General features: G+C 36.2%; 1 protein-coding gene across 10 annotated transcripts in view; it reads left to right on the top strand.

Moving 5' to 3' along the window:
* ADAM23 (ADAM metallopeptidase domain 23) overlaps positions 1 to 21618 on the top strand; it is a 216114-nt gene that overhangs the window by 151518 nt on the left and 42978 nt on the right. For all 10 annotated transcript variants that reach the window (XM_072961392.1, XM_031678166.2, XM_015240053.3 and 7 more), the window contains 9 exons: positions 445 to 527; positions 1561 to 1624; positions 4993 to 5065; positions 5861 to 5937; positions 7644 to 7709; positions 15061 to 15132; positions 17224 to 17387; positions 18562 to 18646; positions 19420 to 19510. In XM_072961392.1, coding sequence (XP_072817493.1) covers positions 445 to 527; positions 1561 to 1624; positions 4993 to 5065; positions 5861 to 5937; positions 7644 to 7709; positions 15061 to 15132; positions 17224 to 17387; positions 18562 to 18646; positions 19420 to 19510 — 775 coding nt within the window. The remainder of the gene's footprint in view (positions 1 to 444; positions 528 to 1560; positions 1625 to 4992; positions 5066 to 5860; positions 5938 to 7643; positions 7710 to 15060; positions 15133 to 17223; positions 17388 to 18561; positions 18647 to 19419; positions 19511 to 21618) is intronic.

Raw genomic sequence — 21618 nt, 5'->3', positions numbered from 1 at the left:
CTAAGTTCGTGTATTATTTCTAAAAAATATTTTGAAACTGATTTTAAAAGGTAGAAAAGCAAATAATAAAGTTTTACGTAGTTTTCCATCAAGAATGATTTTAAACAGCACCTTTGGGGAGGCTCTCCTCAGTTACATAGACTTTATTCCATATCTGGTAGGTGTCTACGCCCTTCCATGCTGAAGAAAGGTGTGTCAGTTGGTCCAGTTGCATTGGTGTCTTACCCCTCTGTTAAAGCCTTTTCTCCTTCATTACGTTTACTATACACTTGATCCTTATAGAAAAGTTGAAAAATTGCCTAGTGCTCTTTGAGATTTCTTATCAACCACGAGGAGTTTCTAGGGTCACCCCTGCCTTTCTTTTTGCTTTATAGAAGCATCCCAAAGGGTGAACCATGATGCAGAGAGCAGAGTTTGTCGATTAAGTCTTCTTCTGTGTTGCAGGGTGGAGAGCACTGTTACTACCACGGAAGCATCAGAGGTATCAAGAACTCCAGGGTGGCTCTGTCGACCTGCAATGGACTTCAGTACGTGGGACTCTCCAATGGGAGAACGAACTTGCTTTCATCAACTCACCCTTTCCATCTTTCCTTTCACAGATATTTTACTGACTCCTCTGTACCAGTCCTGGGTTAGAGACTGGATGTGGAGTGATGAACAAGGAGGGCAAAGTCGTTGCTCTCTTAACACTTAAGAGTTTGCAGGAGACTTAGAGATTAAACAAATGATTATACAGATTACTGTTTAATTGCCATTTTGGTAGGTACTGTGAAGGGGAAGGACAGGGACTTTAGGATGTCCGAATCTTGTCCAGAAAGGTTTCCCAGAGGTGTGTCCCAGAGGACCTATCAGCCAGGTTAACCTGAGGATAAGTAGGAGGTAGCCAGGCAAGGGTGAGGTTTGCAAGAGAGGAACTCGTGCTTTGGCTTCCAGGCAGGCTCTTAAAAGGCATCTGCAGGTGCCTTTCAGCCTCAAACACAGTAGCACTGCATGTAAGGGTCTAGTTGTGGCCATGTGATGAAAAGAACCATGAAAATCTTACCGCCACACTTTGTAAAAAATCCGATGTGCCTCAAAATTAAATGTGATTTGCGACACAGACTCTTAATGGAAATTCACAGTTTGCAAGCATAAAGATACCTCTGTTTGCTTCTTCAGAATTAGACGGTTTTATATTACTCTTACACGTGTGAAACCTATTTTCTTACAGATGATACTGGATTTGCGTAACAAGTTTGTACTAGTTGTATATAGTTCTGTGATAATAACTTGAGATACTGGGGCAACATCAGTAGTCCTATCCCAGTTTGATCTTATCTGTCCATTTAATTTCAAAAATTAATTATGTCAAGTATAATGAGTATGCTCTTGGTATAAATTTTTTACACCTTCTGTAGCCTATATGCTATCTAGTGCAGTGCTGGGACCACAGCGTGAGTCCATACAGATATGTGAATTCACTTGGGGCACTATAAAGGTATTATTCAGATACATTATTTTAAAAGACATACCGTTTGCTATATTTGTTAATTCTCTCCTCTGTGGATCCTTGTGTCATAGTGGTATGTTTGAAGACGACACCTTTGTGTATATGATAGAACCATTGGAGCTGATTCATGATGAGGTACGTCTGACTGTGACATCAGTTTCCTTATGATGTTTTACTTTTCCAGCATTTTTTTTTTGAGCAGTAGAGAGACAATCATGTTGCTTGCAAAGTGCATTTATCTATAGCACCTTATTTCAAACTTAGAATGATACCGTGAGTTTTGAAGCTTAAATTGGACATCCCAGGTCACATACCCGTGAGGGATAATAACAGATATCACACTTAAGTTTTCTGAAGGTAAGACCAGTTCTTTCCAGTCTACTGAGAGAGCAGAGAGGATGTTTCTTTTCCTTTAAACTAGCTTTCATTCTCTCAGCCTTTAGATAATCCCATGACTGTAAGCAAGTCCATAACTTTTATGAGTCTAAGAATCTTCAGGGGGGAAATTTGTGGGTTGAACATTGATTACATTATACAATATTTAGTTTTCTTTTGTGATTGGGAAGAAAATAACATTGAGAGTCATGTACAGCCTAGCAGCCTAGATAAGAAATCATGAAGGCATTATGCTAAGTGAAATAAGTCAGCCAGAGAAGAACAAATACTATATGATCTCGCTTGCATGTGGAACCTAAAAACACTGAACTCTCATAAGCCGAGAACAGATTCGTTGTTACCAGAGGCTGGTGGGAGAAATAGGTGAAAGGTTATCAAAAGGTACACACTTTCAGTTATGAGATAAATAAGTTCCAGGCATGTAATACACAACAGTACCCTTCAGACTTATACAATGCTATGTGTCAGTGATATCTCAATAAAACTAGAAAAAAAAAAAGAAATGATGTACTCTAATCATGTGGCTTGCTGAGAGAGTGCAACCAAATTTTTTTCTTATAATGCAACCAAATTTAAAATTTGATGTATATTTGTAAATATTGTAATGAGGGCTTTCTGAATGCTGGGTACTGTTTTAGGTGCTGGGGATAAAGTGGACTTGGAGCTTGAGCCTAGTGGAGCTTGTAGTCTATAGGGGCAGAGGCAGGAATAAATAGGTGAGTAAGTGATTGCATATGGTATGTTAGATAGTGCATGCTAAGGAGGAAAACTGAATTCAGGAAGGTGGAAAGGAGAGTTAAAATTTACATTAACTATCCAGGGTAGGGCACAATGAGGTGGTGAATTTTGAATGAAGACCTTCAGGAAATTAGGGAGCTGGAAGAGTGTCGCAGGAGAAGAGCAAAGGCAAAGGCCCTGAGGCAGGAGTGTCCCCAGTATGTTCTGGGAACTGTGAGGAACCCAGCTAGCTTGGAAAAGAGTGGACAAGGGGAGAATGGTAGGAGATGAAGACACTGAGAGGTAACAGTAGGGAAGTCATATTAGTGAAAAGAACTGCTAAAGGGAAAATAATATTTCGAAAGTGGTAGAGTCAGGCTGTTGCAAGCATTTGATGGGGAACAGAACATGTTTTCTATATTTAGAGATTTCAAATGGAGATAAAATACATTTTGAGGCAGGAAATAGTCATTCAGGCTTGATAGTAATAGTTGAACAGACAAACCTTTATTTTCTTTATGTGGCAATGTATGTGTGAATATGGGGTAATTTCAAATTTGAGGCAGAAAAGTCATTAAATTTTAAATGGTTAATGTTTGAGTAAACCAGTATTATTTTTCAACTAGTAATTATAAAAATTACCAGGTTATGATGCCCACCACACCGAGATAAAGACATTTTGATTAAGTAAAATATTTTTTCCTCTCTTCCAGTTATAAGTAGATAACTTGTATACAGCAAAATTATTTGACTCATACAGCAAAAAGTTGACTTTGATTTTTGGTATTGATTAATGGCCCGGTGACTCTAAGACAAAACCAAAGAACAAAACAAAAAAACTCAAAATAACAACTCCCTAAGCCTTGAGTTTTTAAATAAGTAAAATGCGATAATTTTTAATGCATCCCTAATAGGGCAATTTTACAAGTTTGATGAATTAATAAATATATGTGCCTATGTCTATTCAACTGTTAAAGAGATTTATAAACTGTTATTATCATAATGTTTAAAGCATTGGTTTTGTATTGTTAAACCCAGAATCGTATTCTTCAGGAGCTGATTGATATATGCTTAATGTCTTTTCTTTTTTGCCTTCCTTCTACTGACTGCCTTTCATTCGTGTAATGATTTATCCTCATCTTCACCATGGGTAGCGAGAAAGGAGCAGTGCTTGAAAGTGTAAATTAGTCAGTTTTTAAAATTGTGTTGCTAATCTAGTTGTGAGTTTCATCACTGCAGCTATGGTTTTTCACCTGCTGCCAGAATTAAGAGTTCACTATCCTTGAATTTAGATTTTTTGATTCTTAGTTTAGTATTATTATTAATTTTCAAAATGCTTTATAATGTCAAGTAATATGGATGCAGTATTTCTAGTGAGAATTCATGTTATTTCTCAAGTAATAAATGAAAAGCAAAACTCTTAATTATTGTAAGTCTTTTATGTAATCTATTAAGAACGCCTTTTAAAATAACTTTTTTTCTGATTATAAAATGTTGTAGGAAACTTGGAAAAAGAACATAAGCAAATACTGAACTAAATAATAATTATCCATCACCATCACCTCATCCTTCTCTTGTAGAGAAGATAACTTTTCTTCACCATTTGGTGTACATTCTTTCAGTTTTTCAATGATCCATTCCCACATTTAAAAAACTAAATTGGATCATTATTGTGTAATATAACTTTAACTCAATAATGTATCTCTCTGAGCCTCAATTTTTTTTTTGTAAAATGGGGATAAAATATGCACTGTATGGAGTTCCTGTGAAGATTAAGTTGGCACATGCTATGCACTCAGTAATGGAAGCTAATAATAGTGATGGATATTGCATTTTTTCTAAAAGTATAATATCTAGGGCAAAGGATATGAATATTTTCAAGACTGTTGACAGAATTGCTAAATTTTTTCTCTGAACTATGCTATCAGTGTACTCCTACCAGCAATTTGTAAGAGTGTTTTTTGCCTTGCAACCATAATTGACTATGGTTATTGTAATTTTTAAACCTTTGCCAACTTGTTGGCCAAAACTCGTATATCTTTTTATTTTCATTTTGAAGGAGTATTAAATTATTCATCTTTTTAAAAATATATTTATTGCCCGTTTGTGTTTCTTTCTTGTGAATTTCCTATTCGTGCCTTTGAAGAAAGCTCAGGTTTAAGAGTAGCTAATGAAACTATGGTTTTGTCTACACTGGGGCAATTGGATGATGCTCTATTTTATTTAAAATTCAAGTATCAATGCGACATAGGCTGTTCATTTTTGATAACTAAAGCGTTAGCATATACATGTTCCATTTTAGGAAGGATGTTAGAGAAAACGCTAACACTATTCCTTAGAGGTGTGATCACATCTTCCTTTTTAATTGATTGCAATTTTTTGTGTTTCAGAAAAGCACAGGTCGACCACATATCATCCAGAAGACCTTGGCGGGACAATATTCTAAGCAGTTGAAGAATCTCAGTAAGTTTTAGTTACAGGAGCCACTCTATTTTACGTAATGGGAGCATTGACTTGGTGGAACTCGGTGGACATGCAGGCTTGTTGGGAAGTGGAACTGGTTTGAGATCTGGAGTGTGAGCAGTGTAGATGGGCAGTGGAGTGAACTGTGGCTTTCACATAATGAAGCGTGGAGAGTCATTTCTGATGGAAAGACTGAAATATGAAGCCCAGAAGTAAAGCTGTGTTAAACTGGAGGCTGTGGCCAGGTTTAACAGAGTGATTTACAGGGAGGTTCATCCTTAGGTTTTCCTGGAAGTTTGTTGTTCTTTAACCAACTTGTAGTGTCTCTTACACTCTGGTCCTGAGGCACTTAAGCACGCTAATTTGGCAAAAGCTCTTGGACTGTTGGGGTATGTGATGTTACTTCTGTATATGAATACCAAAAGTCTTTCATAATTTATGCAAAAGCTTATGCCATATATAATTTTTAATTCTAAACATAGTAGAGTTTTTCTAAATTTTCAGATATCCAAGGTCAGGTGGGTTGTTGCTCAAATACGCGTATTCCATGGAGTCTTGAATAGCTTGTTATGTTTTACATAAGGTTTGGGAGAAAATTATACCTTGAATTATATTTGTGACCATGAAAACGTGAAATATTTAATGATTGGCATGCTTTTTTTCACCTTAGTTTATTTTGATTTTGAGATGATGTATGCTATCAATGCCGCTATTCCTTGACGTAACATTTTAAAAACATTCTCCCATTGAAATGCAGTCAAACATAAGTTTTGGTATTCTTTTTCTTTTACACAGGTATGGAAAGCAGTGACCAGTTGCCCTTTTTACCTGAATTACGGTGGTTGAAAAGGAGACGGAAGAGAGCAGTGAATGTGAGTGTGGCACTGAGTCACAGACGGGGCTATTTCACTCAGTTAAGTTGTACACCTGTCATCACTCAGTGCACATCACTAAATGTACCTAAAGCAGTTTAGAGTTGGACAACTTCCTCTTACAAACAAAACCAAAAACCCCAAGCCCCTATGATTTCAGTCTGATGGGCATGTTGCCTTTAATTCAATTTTCCCCTAGAAGTGATATAAACTGATTTTGGTGTTCTGTGAATCCTGATGACATCTAAATAAAGAATGTGTTGTTTTAGCTCTGTTTTCAAAGCGTTATTCTTATGAAAATTGCAGCTTGTTTTTTTTTCTATTGAAAGTACAGCAGGCTTTTTCGTTTTTTTCTATGTGACTTATCATAATATAAAATGATGCGACTTTTTAAAAAATCTGAACAGAAAAAGAGTTAGATTTTGAAATGTTGGCTAATCAAGCTTATTTGTATTTCTTTTCAAATTAAAAACAGTTACCCCAAACTTTGAAGCTGGATGTGTTTTTCTGAACAGAATGAATCTATTTGGCCATTAGTATCATGACAGTTACTAAGTAAGAATCATGTAATTATATAATCAACAACTATCTTATAGTTCCCATGTATTGATAAACGTATAGAAGCTTCGTAACTGAAATTATGTTCCTAGCCTATTTTCATAATAGATTAGAAAGCTGTAATGATGGGAACTGTTTAGTAATTACATGGTGAATGCTATGTAACTGAAAATTAATTCCAAAGCATATAGATTACATGGTAATTTACTAGATAACTTAATAAGTAATTATACTGAAAACTGCACATTGTAATGTTTTGCTGAATGTATTTCTTTGTGTGTGAAAAAAATTAGACCACCAGCCATCAAAAACTTAGCTATAGGTCAGATCATCTTCTCTTTTATAAGCCTGTGTTTGTACTATGGGGATTTTTGATTCAGTTTTTTTTAAAACTCAGAGATCTCTTTTTACTTACTCTTGAAGATGTAGTTGGTAATAAATCTTATAGAGGCTGCTGACATTTCACAGCAGCCTACCCCTGTCAAATATAAATTGACCAATGACCATGTACTTTTCCAACTCTGAAAAAGAAATAAAAGTCCAAATGACAGCTAAGATACTTAGCCCTTGTTCTTAAAGGATTATTTAGTAATTATCAAAATTTAGAAGAATTTAGAATGTTGTCATTGTCGACATTTGTTCCTTTGAGAAGTTGTGTGGTTAAGAATTAGTAGATTATTATGAAAATTTCACTTCATTGAATTAAGGTTTCTATATGAATGTATTGGTACCTGTTCTAGATGTACTATGTTATTCTTATTAAAGTTTTGTGCTGTTTTTCTTGAGGTATTGCATAGATATGAGTAGTTTTATCATATCTTAATGCCAAAGAAATTGAGACTTAATTATTTTAACAGAATTATACTGAACATTTTTGTCTAGAATATTTGTACATATAAAAGCCATATAAGAACAACATGTGCTCCTCTCTATCTGGATGAGTACTTTAATCACAAATAAACAGAGTTCTTTTCTGAATACTTGTTTTTTTGCCCACACTTTGTAGTCACTTTTTTTCATTTCCCTGGCCAAGTTTCTTTGAGGGAGGAGTTCTTCTGAAATTTAAAGTCAGTCTACAACAAAACAGTCAGCATCAGAGGTATTTCCTATCAAACACCATTCTAACCATACATTTTTATTTTCCACAGCCATCTCGTGGTGTGTTTGAAGAAATGAAATATTTGGAACTTATGATTGTTAATGATCACAAAACGGTAAGAATACAGAATCAATGGGTTTTAGACCTGACAGCTCACTTAAGAATAATAATCTGTTCACTTCTGTCAAAGTAAAATGTGACTCAATGTGTCATTTCAGTAACACTTAAAAGACATATGAAAAACAATGATTTTCCTCCATTAGCTCCTCTTGAAGATAAAGCAAAAACTTTCTTAACCATACTCTGCCTAACCATTTCCCTTAAAAAATATCTTGGTTGAAGCCTAGAGGATTTGGAAGAGTCTTGGTCAGGAGGCCATTTGTTAGTACAGTTGGTCCCCTGTATCCACAGATGCAGATGCCAACTGAACCCATCATTGTAAGGTACTGCACCATTTTACATACAGCTCTTGAGCATCAGTGTATTTGGCATCTTTGGGGGCTCCTGGAATCAACCCCCCTCATATACTGAGGGACACCTGTATGCCTAATACTTGTGTGCCGATAAATGTTTAACACCTGGTTCTTTGGGGAAAAGCCTCGATCTTAAAATGTTTGCTGATATCAGTGGTATAAATACTCCCAGCATGGCCGATTCCTAGCTGATGTCAAGCTACCAAAGTGAGGTCATTAATGAAGACCTGGGAAAAGATGCATTCAGTTAGCTCTTGTGAACTGGTGGGAGCTGGCTCCAGCAATTCACTGGCCCACTTTCCAAACCATTTTGGCCTCTTGTAATTTTTGTTGTAATTATATAATTTTACTTTTAAAGCTGTATAAACTAAGATTAAGAATAATTTGTTTTATTAAAACTAAGCTACATTTCTCGAGAGACTTTATAAAGATAAGATGCTTAAGAAGTACCTGAAAGTCAAGTATAGGTGAAAAACTTGTGAAAGATTGCGACAGAAATTCAGATTGCTTTGCGAGTATCTTAAGTCTCTTTTTTTTTTTTTAAGGCAATCAAAATTAGATTAGTAGACTATAGGACAAGGTTGTGTTTCATTCAAAAATGATAATGTGGAATTCTAATCAGCAAGGCCTTTCCATTTTTAAAATACATTTTAAAATAGTGATTTAATTTATATTTAAACTTTTATTTGGGTCTCTAACTGACCTTTTCCATTAATTACCAAGCACTGGCTCAATTACGCTTAATATAAAGTTATTTAATAGCATACCTCTTAATATGATATGTGGGTTTATTTTCTGTACCAGTAGCTTTTAAATACATTGCTTGACATAAGTTACTAAGAAGCAGAATTATCAGAATTACTTACAATTTAGGACAGATCTTCCCTGATAGGAAGGAAAACCAAATGTGTGGGTAGCTTTTTCTAAAATTAAGGCTAAAATACGAGTTTCTGAAGGACATTTATTTCCTTGATTTTTTCATCCGAATTATTTTTGTTGTTTGGGGCATTGAGATTTTTTTCCAGCTACTTCTCAATCCTTAACCTTGTGGCATGTTGTGAAATTATGACTTTAGAAGCCTAAACTTTTTCCAACATCCATTATACAAATACTTTTAAAGTAGCGGAAATAATAATTAAGATATATATAATGCCTTTAAATTCACAGAGTGCTTTCACATACAGTAGATAATTGATAGACAAGTTTTCCAAGGCTTTTTCCAGTTACAAGTTTTCTAATTTGTAATTCCAAATCTATTGTTCCATCAAATCTCTAGCAGGAAGATACATGAAGCCATCAATCAGAGAGCAGATTTCAGTAACTCTACAAATGGGAAACTTGATAATTTTTTAAACATTATATATCTTGAATTTATTTTTTAATCCTTTTAAATGGGAAATATTTAAATAATCTTGTCTTTGTCTTGTGAATAATAAAATAATACCCTCCTTTAAAATATTGTTTTCATAAATATAAAATTTCTAAACATTATACCATATATTCTGTGATGAAAGTACCTTATTTAGGCTACCAGATCTTTTAATGGTAAATCTTGGTAATTTGTTTTATTACTATTATTATTAAAATGAATGAGAATGAGGCATGTGTACATCTAACTTTGAAACCAGAAAAAAGAACTGTAATTTGTACTGATGAGTTTGAAGGTAATAAATGTTAGGAAATGGAAAAAAAAAAGCAATCTTTTGTTTCTAAGTGCTAATAATGCCTAAAGTAGAAAGAAATTACTTAAGAAGATTTCTACCATTTAAATAAATATTACATTGGGGTAATAGAACTAAATGTATTCCTTTTCCTTTAAGACCAGGTTACATTCCAGTCCATAATAGTCTCAAATACGTGTATTATTTTGTAAGGATTTTTTTCTTTTGAGTGTTGAGAAAAGTTCCTTTTTAAGGTGTCCTTTATATGAGATGAAGATAGTTTTTTGAATTTGAATGCCACAAAGAAGGGGTAAATCAGAACATGGATCAGAATGTGATCACGTGTTGAAAGGAAAAGTGGACTGGAATAACTGTCCTCTCTGTTTTAATATCTGGAGATTTGCTGTTGGGTTTTAGAATGATCATCCCACCCAGAGTACTCATTTTATAATCTTTGCGCTAGATGAGGCAGCACACAGTTATTTTGATAGCTGTCACCTCCAGGTTGAAAATCAAGCTCTAATTTTAATTTTTCTCCAAAAAGCAAATATCTTAAGGATTGTGTTTGTTCAGGAAGGAGAAGCAAATTTGGCATTTTAAATGTAAATTATTTTCAGTAATGGGAAAATGTGAAAGTAGGTTTTATCATAAAAGGAGATTGCACATTTTTCTCTGTGTGTAAAATTCTCATTCATGCAGGAAATAGAAACATTTGCTTACATTTACGTTTAAGCTTACCTCTTTAATTCGGAAGAGTAACCTAATATCGGCTTCCTGAAAAAATGCAGATACCATATTTTGAACAAGCATCCTATATTATCAGTGGCTTTCAATTAGAAAAGAAAAATCCCTCGATTTTGTATAAAGCATCTTAGCAGCTGGCTGGTGGAACCTAATTTGTGAGCCAATTATAGCCTTGATAAGCAACTTCAAACATTTCTTTGAGCCACTTAAGCTAAATATAAATGTTAAAAACCTTATTCTGATAGAAAATTAATTCAAATATTTTAAAGTACATGAAAAACAATTTTTTACATTGTTGCTATATCTTTATATATAAGGCAATAAATTCACACATTATGAAAATGCAATTTTTTTCAATTTATAAACCTCATTTGCTTTTCCTTACTTAAACAGCACTGTAATTTATAGGTACCCCCAAATTATGAATTCTCATTAATAATCATGATATATTAGAAATACTCATAAACTATTTTATATGACTTGTTAACTGAACAAGTTTATCACTCATGTCAACCTGGATTAAGCATTGAATTCCAGCTGTGTGCTCTTGGATAAGTTGCTTGCTCTCTCTGAGCCTCACTTTCCACATTTATAAAACCTACCTCACTGAGTTGTGAGGAGCAAATATTTTTTGTAGGAGAAATGCTTATCATAGATCCTAGTAAATCCTAGGTACTCCATTATGTGGAATTTCAAGTGAATAAATCTGTTGGTCACTCTTCATCCTTGTCTTACATGCTTTCTCAGCAGCATTGGATGCAGTTGATTACTCTTAACTATTTGGAACATTTTCTTCATCTCTCAGTTCTGTGACACAACCCTCTCACCTCTCTGGCTGTTTCTTCATAGCCTTTTACATCTGGCCTCTAGAATTGTGGGAGTGCCTCATAGCTTGGCTTGGGGCTCTCTTTTCTTTCTATAACTCTCCCCCAAAGTGACCACTTCAATCTTCAAATAATATCCTTGACTTAAATTCATCACTCTCAACTTTAGCCTTCTGAGTTCCATAGTTTATACTCACCTGCCTGCTTGACATCTGTACTTCAGTATTGAACGAGCATCTCACATTTAATTTCTGAGTCAGAACTCTTGGTTCCCTACGCCTAAACTGCTCTTGCCTTAGTCTCTCATTATTTTAAATGGCATCACCATCCCTGCCCCCCACCTGCCGGCTATTTGAGTTTGAAACCTAGGAGGCATCTTTTATTCTCTTCCCTTTCCTTCCACATCCTGTTCAGATGTCCAGCTTTCATTATTTTCTAACCTGGACTATTGCAGTAGTTTTCCAGCAGGTCTCTCTGCTCCCACTTTTGACCCTCTCTAATTCACTCACCTCACAGCAGACAGAGTGGTCTTTCTGAAAAGAAAATCAGAGACTTCGAAATGACAAATATGAAATAAATGAAAAACTTATCACATTTTGGTAGGTTTTTAAAAGTTGTCGTCTTTTAAAACTTGCATATCATATTATCCATGACCATTATACTATAAAAAGACATATCCCAAAAGGACAAATCAACGTTCAGAAGCAAAATAAAATTTGTTTGAATAGATATGGAGCAGCACTGCATCAGCATAGGGGTTGGTAGTGTTTTCCCTTTCTTTTTGTGATGTGTGCTTCTTCTTGTCAAGACTTTTTTTTCAAGTGTACAATTCAGTGGTATTTAGTACCTTTACTATGTGGTGTAACCATTACCTCTATTTAGTTTCTTTTTTTTTTAACTTTTTTTAATTGAGTAATAATAATTTTACAATATGTGTCAAATTCCAGTGTAGAGCACAATTTTTCAGTTATACATGAACATACATATATTCATTGTCACATTTTTTTTCACTGTGAGCTACCACAAGATCTTGTATATATTTCCCTGTGCTATACAGTATAATCTTGTTTATCTATTCTGCATTTTGAAATCCCAGTCTGTCCCTTCCTATCCCCCGTCCCCCTGGCAACCACAAGTTTGTATTCTATGTCTATGAGTCTGTTTCTGTTTTGTATTTATTTATTTATTTATTTATTTATTTAGATTCCACATATGAGCAATCTCATACAGTATTTTTCTTTCTCTTTCTGGCTTATTTCACTTAGAATGACATTCTCCAGGAACATCCACGTTGCTGCAAATGGCGTTATGTTGTCAGTTTTTATGGCTGAATAGTATTCCATTGTATAAATATACCACAGCTTCTTTATCCAGTCATCTGTTGATGGACATTTAGGCTGTTTCCACATCTTGGCTATTGTAAATAGTGCTGCTATGAACACTGGGGTACAGGTGTCATTTTGAAGTAGGGTTCCTTCTGGATATATGCCCAGGAGCGGGATTCCTGGGTCATACAGTAAGTCTATTCCTAGTCTTTTGAGGAATCTCCATACTGTTTTCCCCAGTGGCTGCACCAAACTGCATTCCCACCAGCAGTGTAGGAGGCTTCCCTTTTCTCCACAGCCTCTACCTCTATTTAGTTTCAAAACATTTCATCATGCCAGTGAGACTTAATTTTGAGACTTTTGCTTTTACTTTTAAAGATATCTTTTGAAAATCTTCAGCTCATGGAATTTGCTAGGCAACTTGAAATGGTAAGCTATTTACAGCAACTTGTTTATGCCAAGTTTAAAAAAACCTGTTAAAATGTTGTGCTGTGCCCTCACATCGTAGGAGGGACTGGGGGTCTCTCTGGAGCCTCTTTTTGAAGGGCACTAATCCTACTGATGAGCGCCCTGCCCTCGTGACCTAAACACCTTCTGAAGGTCCCACCTCCTATTACCCTCATTTTGGGGGTTGAGATTTCAGCATGAATTTTGGGGGCACACATTCACACCATAGCAAATGTTATCAATATGAATAGTTATATATTAATGAATGCTGCTAATAACAGAGTACTAATTTATTGCACATTTATCAGGGGTTGTCAGTATGCTCAGTACTATAAAAAAAGTGTATCATGTATGTAAGCATTAAGACATATTCTTCATTTAAAAAACATAGTAACAGGGTTATATACTCTGGTTTCTCTTCAGATCACATAAATCTTTCACCTTTTACTAAAAAATATAGTAACAGGGTTAGAGAATGAAATGAAGGTGGTTTTGACAAATTTATAGCCTGAAAGTTGGCAAAGGAGAAAAAAAGAATGTCATAATATTCCAATGTACACATATTTATTTCTATTTTTATTTTTGGGGGGTAGGGGAAATTTCCTTTTTAAAAAAATTTGCATTCTTTTTTATTGAAGTATAGTCAGTTTACAATGTTGTGTCAATTTCTGGTGTGCAGCATAATGTTTCAGTCATACATATGCATGCATTTATTTGTTTTCATATTCTTTTTCATTATCAGTTACTACAAGATATTGAATATAGTTCCCTGTGCTATACGGTAGAAACTTGTTGTTTATCTATTTTATATATAGTAGTTAGTATCTGCACATCCTGAACTCCCAATTTACCCCTTCCCACCCCCTTTATCCCCTGATTACCGTAAGTTTGTTTTCCATGTCTGTGAGTCTGTTTCTGTCCAATGTAGAAATATTTTTAATCTTTATGAAAGATGCATTATTTCATTTTATTTTATATTTATTTTCTTTGGTGGGGGGAAGTAATTAGGTTTATTTATTTATTTTTAATGACGGTACTGGGAATTGAAGCCAGGACCTCATGCCTGCTGAGCACACACCCTACCACTGAGCTATACCCTCCCCCTCACTGAAAGATGCATTATTTTAATAATTATAGTTGAAGTCAAATTTTAAAGACATGGTGCAAATCTGATTCAGTAGTTGGTAGTTTTGAGGATGTTTTTCTTTTTCCTCAGCAGAGGGCATGATCCCTCTTCAGTGGGATCGTTAGTTTTCAGATGTTCTCTCAAAGACAAATTAAGCCAAGTGCTCCTTGCTAAAGCTGTAGCCCTTCAGGTGTTGTGATGTAATTATTCTATTAATTTACTTTATTTTCTTAAATGATCATAAATAACTGTAAACTACCGCACACTAGCAGCACACTTCATTTTTATTTTTTGTCTCTTCCTTATTTTGACTTCTGACTTTGAGCTCTTAAAAGCAAAAGGCTTTGTTTGGAGGAGGCATTCTTCTGAAAAAATATACTAACATATAGGACAGATGCATGCCATATCATGGACTGAATCTAAAGTGCTGCCTCAGAACTTTTCCTGATCTTTGAGTGTGACACAGTGAGGAGGGTGTCCAGTTGGGATCAAATTTCTTGATCTAAGCCCTTTATACACTGGTGAAATTCATTTCTGTGAAAACAAGCAAACAAAAAAACGATTGCTTTTGTAGGCTTTAAGACTGAATTAGCAGCTTATTTCTCAGGTGTAAAGTTGATTGCACAGATTTCACTAGACCCTCTCTGTTACCTGCAACATCATGTGTATTTTAGACAGTTACAGTTTTGCTGCCTAAAAGAGAAATAAAATATAAGAACACCGCCATACCCAACATGGCACAAACTAAATTCTGTATTTTTAATCCTCATTGCTACCATTGCCGTGAGATTTCTGCTTACAGAATTTTGAAATTCACCATTGTATTATGGTTTGACAGTGACTGGTCTGTCTTTCCCCCTCCCCAGTTTAAGAAGTGCCGCTCTTCTCATGCACATACGAACAACTTTGCAAAGTCCGTCGTCAACCTTGTGGATTCTGTAAGTATCCTGGTTTTCTTGAACCTGTTTCTCCGAGACGGAATGCCATATCTCTGTTTGCTTAACTTGTTGCTTTAGTCCTTTCTGGGGCAAAAGTAACAATGCTGTCCTTAAGCTCATCTGGCTAAGAAACTGTGGAATGGTCTGCTTCACAAAGAGTAGTGTTATCAGAGTTTTAGGGGACTGTTGAGTTATTCTTGGAATCCCAAAAATGCATTGACGTTGCTTCTACGCGTTATTTAGGTATTATTGTCGCCAGAGTCGATAGAGGACAAAAACAGTGAAAAAAATTAGCTCCCAAAAAGTATAACATAAACTTGGCAAATGAGACTTTGTTAATAGTAATCAGTTGAGCTTATTGTCTTAAATATATGACAGAACTAATAGACTTAGGTGGATTATGTTTGGAGAATATGAGCAATACAATTTTTTTTTTAAAAGAGCCCAAATTTATTTTCCTAGTGTTCCCATAAGAATGGGACTTTATTTCTAGATGACAGAATTAAGTGCAGTCCCAAAATAAAACTAATTTGAAACAATAAAATATATAACTTCTTACAAAGGCTTCTAATCTATAAATCTTTCTTACTGATATTTTTTTCCCCTCTTCTGATTTTGTGAGTTACAGAGAATGATGGTTAAGATTTTCCTCCTTTTTCCTGCATTAGACAGGAAATCCATCAATGTGAATATTGTTCATCATGTTCCAATAAATAATTCAATTTGATTAATCATAAATTAAATATAGCCAACTGTTTTGTGTATTCTAATGTAAAGTGCTATTTTGTTCAGCTAAATATGTATTTATCTGATATTTGTTGTATGTTCCCTCCTAACTGGGAAAAAATGTTATAAATTGCTTAATATCTAAATGATACTTATTTTCTCCAAAGGACTACCTTCTTTTCTGCCTTTCAAGTAGTCCAAAACCCTCCAATCATGTAAACATATGACATATAATACCTGGTGGGCAGAGCTGGGCAGCATAATATGGGTAAAGAGGAATGCAGTATCGTATAGAATCAAGATTGAAATTCTTAAAGTTAGTTATTATCTGGTTTATTAATTTTTTTCATTTCAGCTCTTGACAGTCTTTTCAAAGGAAAACTATAAGTGAATATGGAAAAGATAATACTAAACACAACTTTCCCCCTGCCCAAGCTGTTTACTTGGTATAATCTCTGTATTTGTCATTTCACCATGATTGAACAGAATCACATCTTGCAAAGTGTCATTTCTATTTTCGGTTACTGTACAAGGTTCTGAAGCTGACCGACTAATTTTTTCAAAAAGATGTAACACTGAACTTACTCCTTGTTGTAAAATCATTGTAGCATCAGCTTGATTTAGGCACGGGGGTATTTCCTTTCTGTAGTGTGTTCTCAGATCATCCATTATTTTCTTAATTAGCTTGAAAATAGGACGAAATGACAACATTCATTGAAATTGCTTGTGTGTGTGAATTATTTAGCTACTGGACCAAAAGGAAAGAGAACAGAAAATTGTAATTTAAATATTATGAGTGGTATGGATAATTTAAGTTTGCTCTCTCCTCTTTTGGCCTCAGAGCCTTGATTCTCTTCCAGTGTTAGTTTACTTTTCATATAACAAGGCTTCCAAGGGCAAGCCAGCCACAGTGTTAGTGCTTGTCCAAGGATTTAGTGATCCGTTCCAGTCCTGCGGCAGTCACTGGTCATACCGCACTCACTCAGAGCTGGTGCATCAGGCTCTAACCTGTTATCTCCTGTGAGGTTTGAAAGGGTGATTTTCTGAACCTTGTTTTGAATTTATGTCCAGACTGTAGAATCGTGCTGCCCCTCGCATATGTCCCCTAGTGAGATGCCTGGCCACTACATCTGTGGATTGGAGATTGAAGTAACTTTTTAGGAGAGGCTGAGCTGTGTGATTGTTCTTTCTTTCTTTTTGCTCTTGGAAAAGAGAAAGGAAAAGAAGATTCTCCATGATGAGCTAATTCTGACCTCATGTTCTCCTCTCACCTCCCCTCCTGTCCTTCCGCTGACTCTGAATCACTGATTGTGCATGTTTGACCCAGTGTTTTCCTCCTGCACCTGTCCTGTTGTATACCCTCAGATTTACAAGGAGCAGCTTAATACCAGGGTTGTCCTGGTGGCTGTAGAGACCTGGACTGAGAAGGATCATATTGACATCACCACCAACCCCGTGCAGATGCTCCATGAATTCTCCAAATACCGGCAGCGTATCAAGCAGCACGCGGATGCTGTGCATCTCATCTCGTACGTACCTATATCCCTTGGCCTCAAGTTGATCTTTATCCCTTTATTGTATCAGTTAGGTTATCTGTCAATACAGCAATCCTGAACAAGATTGAGGTTGATTCCTCTGTTACATAAGAAGCGCAGTAGTAGGCTGTCCAGTGTAGGGATGGTGGTTCCACAGTCATAAAATCTACTTTCATAGGACATCCCTACCTTCAGACCTGCCATCCCCAGGGTCAGCTTATGATTCAGGACAGCTGCTGGCACCCCAGCCTTCATCACAGGCAGCAGGAATGCCAGGCAGGCAAGGAGGAGTATGGAAGGGTCCTCCTTCCAGCTGAGTTAGCTTCTTTAAAGCAGATTTCCTGAAAACTTGCACACAGCAATTTCACCAACAAATCATTTGCTAGATCTTAGTCACAGTGGCCACACTGAGCTGCAAGAGAGGCTAGGAAAGGTAGTTTTTGAAATTAAAAATTTTTTTTTTATTGAAGTACAGTTGATTTACAATGTTGTTTTAATTTCTGGGGTAGAGCATAGTGATTCAGTTATACATATACATGTTCCTGTCCATATTCTTTTTTACTGTGGGTTAATATAAGATATTTAATATAGTTCCCAGTGCTACACAGTAGGACCTTGGAAAGAGAGTCTCTTGAAATGAACTATTGAATAAAATTGATGTTCCATCACTAAGGAAGAGAGGTGCCTTGCTTACTTCTGATACCAGACGTTGTTCCCTTCCCCATTCATGGCTCAGCTGTTTTCAGACAGTTCTCTAAGGCTCCGTCCTGGAACCAGACCCACCAAAGTCCTCCTTCCTTTCTTCTCAGCTGTTACTCTTTACTTTTCTCTCAGTCTTTAATCAGCAATTTACAATCATCAATCTTTTGTCTAACTGCTAGATATTCTCCACTAGAAAAAAAGTCAGGGGCTGCGGACTGTTTATCTTTGTGTCCAATTCCTGTATGCGATGCTTAGTTAGGTGCTCAGTTGATGCTCATTCAACTATTTAGTGGAAGTCTAAACGTATGTGTGATAACCTACATTTAGAGGTATTTAAAATACAGTTTTGGGTTTCTTGAAGGAGGGTTGGTTTGGGATATTCAGTGTAGGAGAGTAGACATACCTGGGGAGAGTTGAACTGTAATGGTCACTCCATTGGTTTCCTAACAGCACTTATTTTTTTAAGGCGTGTGACATTCTACTATAAGAGAAGCAGCCTGAGTTACTTTGGAGGTGTCTGTTCTCGCACAAGGGGAGTTGGTGTGAATGAGGTAAATGTGACCAATTTTCCTAAAGTAGAGCTTTATCTGTACATCTGATCTCTTTCTTCCCTGTGGCCTAGTTTACATCCCTTCTCAGGCCTGTTTAGAATGATAATGACACTGAGACTATAGTGTGAATGGTTTGTATTAGTAAATAGAACCCAAAGTGGTCTTTGATGTTAGAAAAGAGATATTGTTTCATTTCACAATGATAGCCTTTCATATTTATCAGGCCAACGCAAGCCAAAGAATGGCCTGGAGAATTTTTGGCGTCTGTAGATAAGTTTTCATGAACTTGTTAATTCTTTCTCTATAACTTTTTTTTTTAAAGTTATTATGCTCTTCTGCCCATGTTAGGTTTAACACACCCAAAAAGTCAAACCAACTCAATCTAAATCTAAAGCTTGGTCAATAGCTGACTATATTAGACCAGGTCATCCCAATAGCCATCCTTCAGTGGAGACCTCGCTTGACAGATTTGTAGTAAGTTGAATTTATTCTTGGTTTGGTATGAGTTGAAATGGGGCACAGCCTTTTATGACTTGTATTTTATGTTTCCACGTGAGAACGCCAAGTCCTGAGAGATGCCACGTAGTAAGAGAGGCTTTCTGCTTCTTGGGCCCCATTGCAAGGAAGAAGTGATCGGGAGCATGTGCCGTCTTTGGATGCTGTGAGGCTCTACTTAGGGAACTGAGATGTTATGTGGTAATGATTAAGAAATAATAACTAGCTTTGTGCCCTCTCTCAAATGTTTCCCACACACTTTCAACTCTGAAAAACAGTATGGTCTTCCAATGGCAGTGGCACAAGTATTATCGCAGAGCCTGGCTCAAAACCTGGGAATCCAATGGGAACCTTCTAGCAGAAAGCCAAGTATGTACACTGACCTTCTTACTTTCATGTGCCATTCTGTCTGTATAATGCATGTCCAGTCAATAAATAAATATTTTTCATTCCTAAGTCGTAATAGTTTAACTGTAGTGTATCTCCTTCCTCTAAACAAGTGATAAAATGAGCAATTTAAGGTAATTCTTAATCTGTGTGAGTTATAGAAATGTCCCTTTCAAAATCCTTAAACTCATACGCAGTTTCTCAGGGCATGGTCAACTCTTTCTCACACTGCAGGATGTTGGGGTGGGTGGAGGTGAATACGTTCTAACCAGCTGAGTATAGATATATCAATGAGGCTCCATCACAAGTACTGTTGGAAAAGAAAATAGCTTAGGTCTACAGTCAAAAGGAGCTCAAACTCTCATTAAACTTACCCACCTGGTACCATCAGAGGCCAGTCATAGAGGATAACACTCCTCTACTGGGCAGGCAGCGCCAAGAGGGAATAGAAACAGTCACAGGTCCCATCCAGTAGGAAAACATGGCCACTGAGTGCTAGAGGTCACTCTTCTCGTTAACCAGAAGAGAGGCAGATGGAAAGACAGGGCTGAAATCCCAGTGGCAGAGTGGCAGAAAGGCCCATAGTAATTTTAGGGGGTCCATAAAAGTTTTTAATTTCTTTTAAAATCAGTATAAAATTCAAGCTGGATTATAGTCCTCTTTATACCAACACAGTAGTAAAATATAATTTCTAATACATTTTTGTGGCAGAAGGCAAAATGCCTAGCACACACATAATATGATCCTGTGGAAAGAAGACTGAGGCATTCTCTCAGGCTAGTCTCTTACATGAGAATTGAGTAGAAGTCCACTCCCCTTTCTGAAAATATCAGATGCCAGGAGTAAAGGTCTCCCCTCTCCCCAGTCTCCTCAAAGGAAAAAAGGACAAAAATCCACCTTAATATTATCCCATATTTTAATACTTCTTTGACCACTATCAAATAATTGTCATTAATGCTCAGTGTTATGGGAACTTGAAACAAAATATACATCCAGGGTCTTTGGGTTCCCTTTAAGGGCATAGTAAGTCATCACTTTATGGGTCCATTGAGTTTGGTGTCATTTCGCAGATCTCCACAAACTTTCATATATTAATACCTTGCTCAGAGTATTTGCTTTCCCAGGGAAACATGTAATACACATTAAAGGAGGTGATTCAGGTTTCACTGGCTGGCATCTATGCTTGAAAACCAGAAAGAAGTAGGACCGGGTTTATGGCCTTGTTTGAAAACCCTGGAGCTGGAAGGAGGCCAGTGGTGGGGTCAGCTGAGAGATGTTACTGAGTTGATGATGGACTAGGGTAGGAGGTAGGGTTCATTACTAAAGCTTGACATAGTTCCTTCCTTCCTAAAATTATTTATTCCTTTGTGAATCATTTGTTTAGGTAGATTTGTTCTGAACTTTGAATTTTGAAAAATCTATTTGGAAGTCTTTCTTTAAAAATATCTTTGTCTATCATAGAAAAGAGAATAGGAAAAAATAAATGAAAAGGACAGCCCATCACGATATCCAGTATGTCCACCTATGCTATCTACATTAAGTTTATGATTGTTATTTAATTTAGATGGTTTTACACTTCTATTTTAGATTGCTGTCTTTTACTGAACCTTTAGTCAAGTCTCTGGCTGATCCTTGCTTTGACTCTATCAAATTAAATTCTCTTCTTTAATGTCCAGTGTGCTCTGTTAGCAGGACTTCAATGAGGACTCATTGCATTTGCACAGGAGAGCTTTGCAGTTTCCCAAAGAGCACACAGGCTGCCATCTCATGTGAGCTCCAGAACCACTCTGGGAGATAGGTAGAGAGATGCATTCCCATTTTAGAGGTGGAAACACTGAGACCCAAGAAATGCTAAGTCACTTGCCTATGAAACTCTCAACAGGTAGAACTTGGGCTAAACTCAGGCTTTCGGATTTCTAGACCAGGGTACTTTTTTATTAAACATTGAAACTAGAAACTTAATTGAGTTCTCCGAGTTGTAAAAATGAAGAGAGGCACAACTGTATTTCTTGCAGCTGTTATCTTATGAACCAAGCTACACTGTTGGAAAGGATTAAAAAAATGTTGATTTAAAAGAAATAGACTTTGTT

The sequence above is a fragment of the Vicugna pacos genome, chromosome 5 (assembly GCF_048564905.1).
Source record: "Vicugna pacos chromosome 5, VicPac4, whole genome shotgun sequence".
NCBI lineage: Eukaryota > Metazoa > Chordata > Mammalia > Artiodactyla > Camelidae > Vicugna > Vicugna pacos.
The sequence above is the reverse complement of the archived record's forward strand: the minus strand, read 5'-3'. Positions and strand labels throughout refer to the sequence as shown.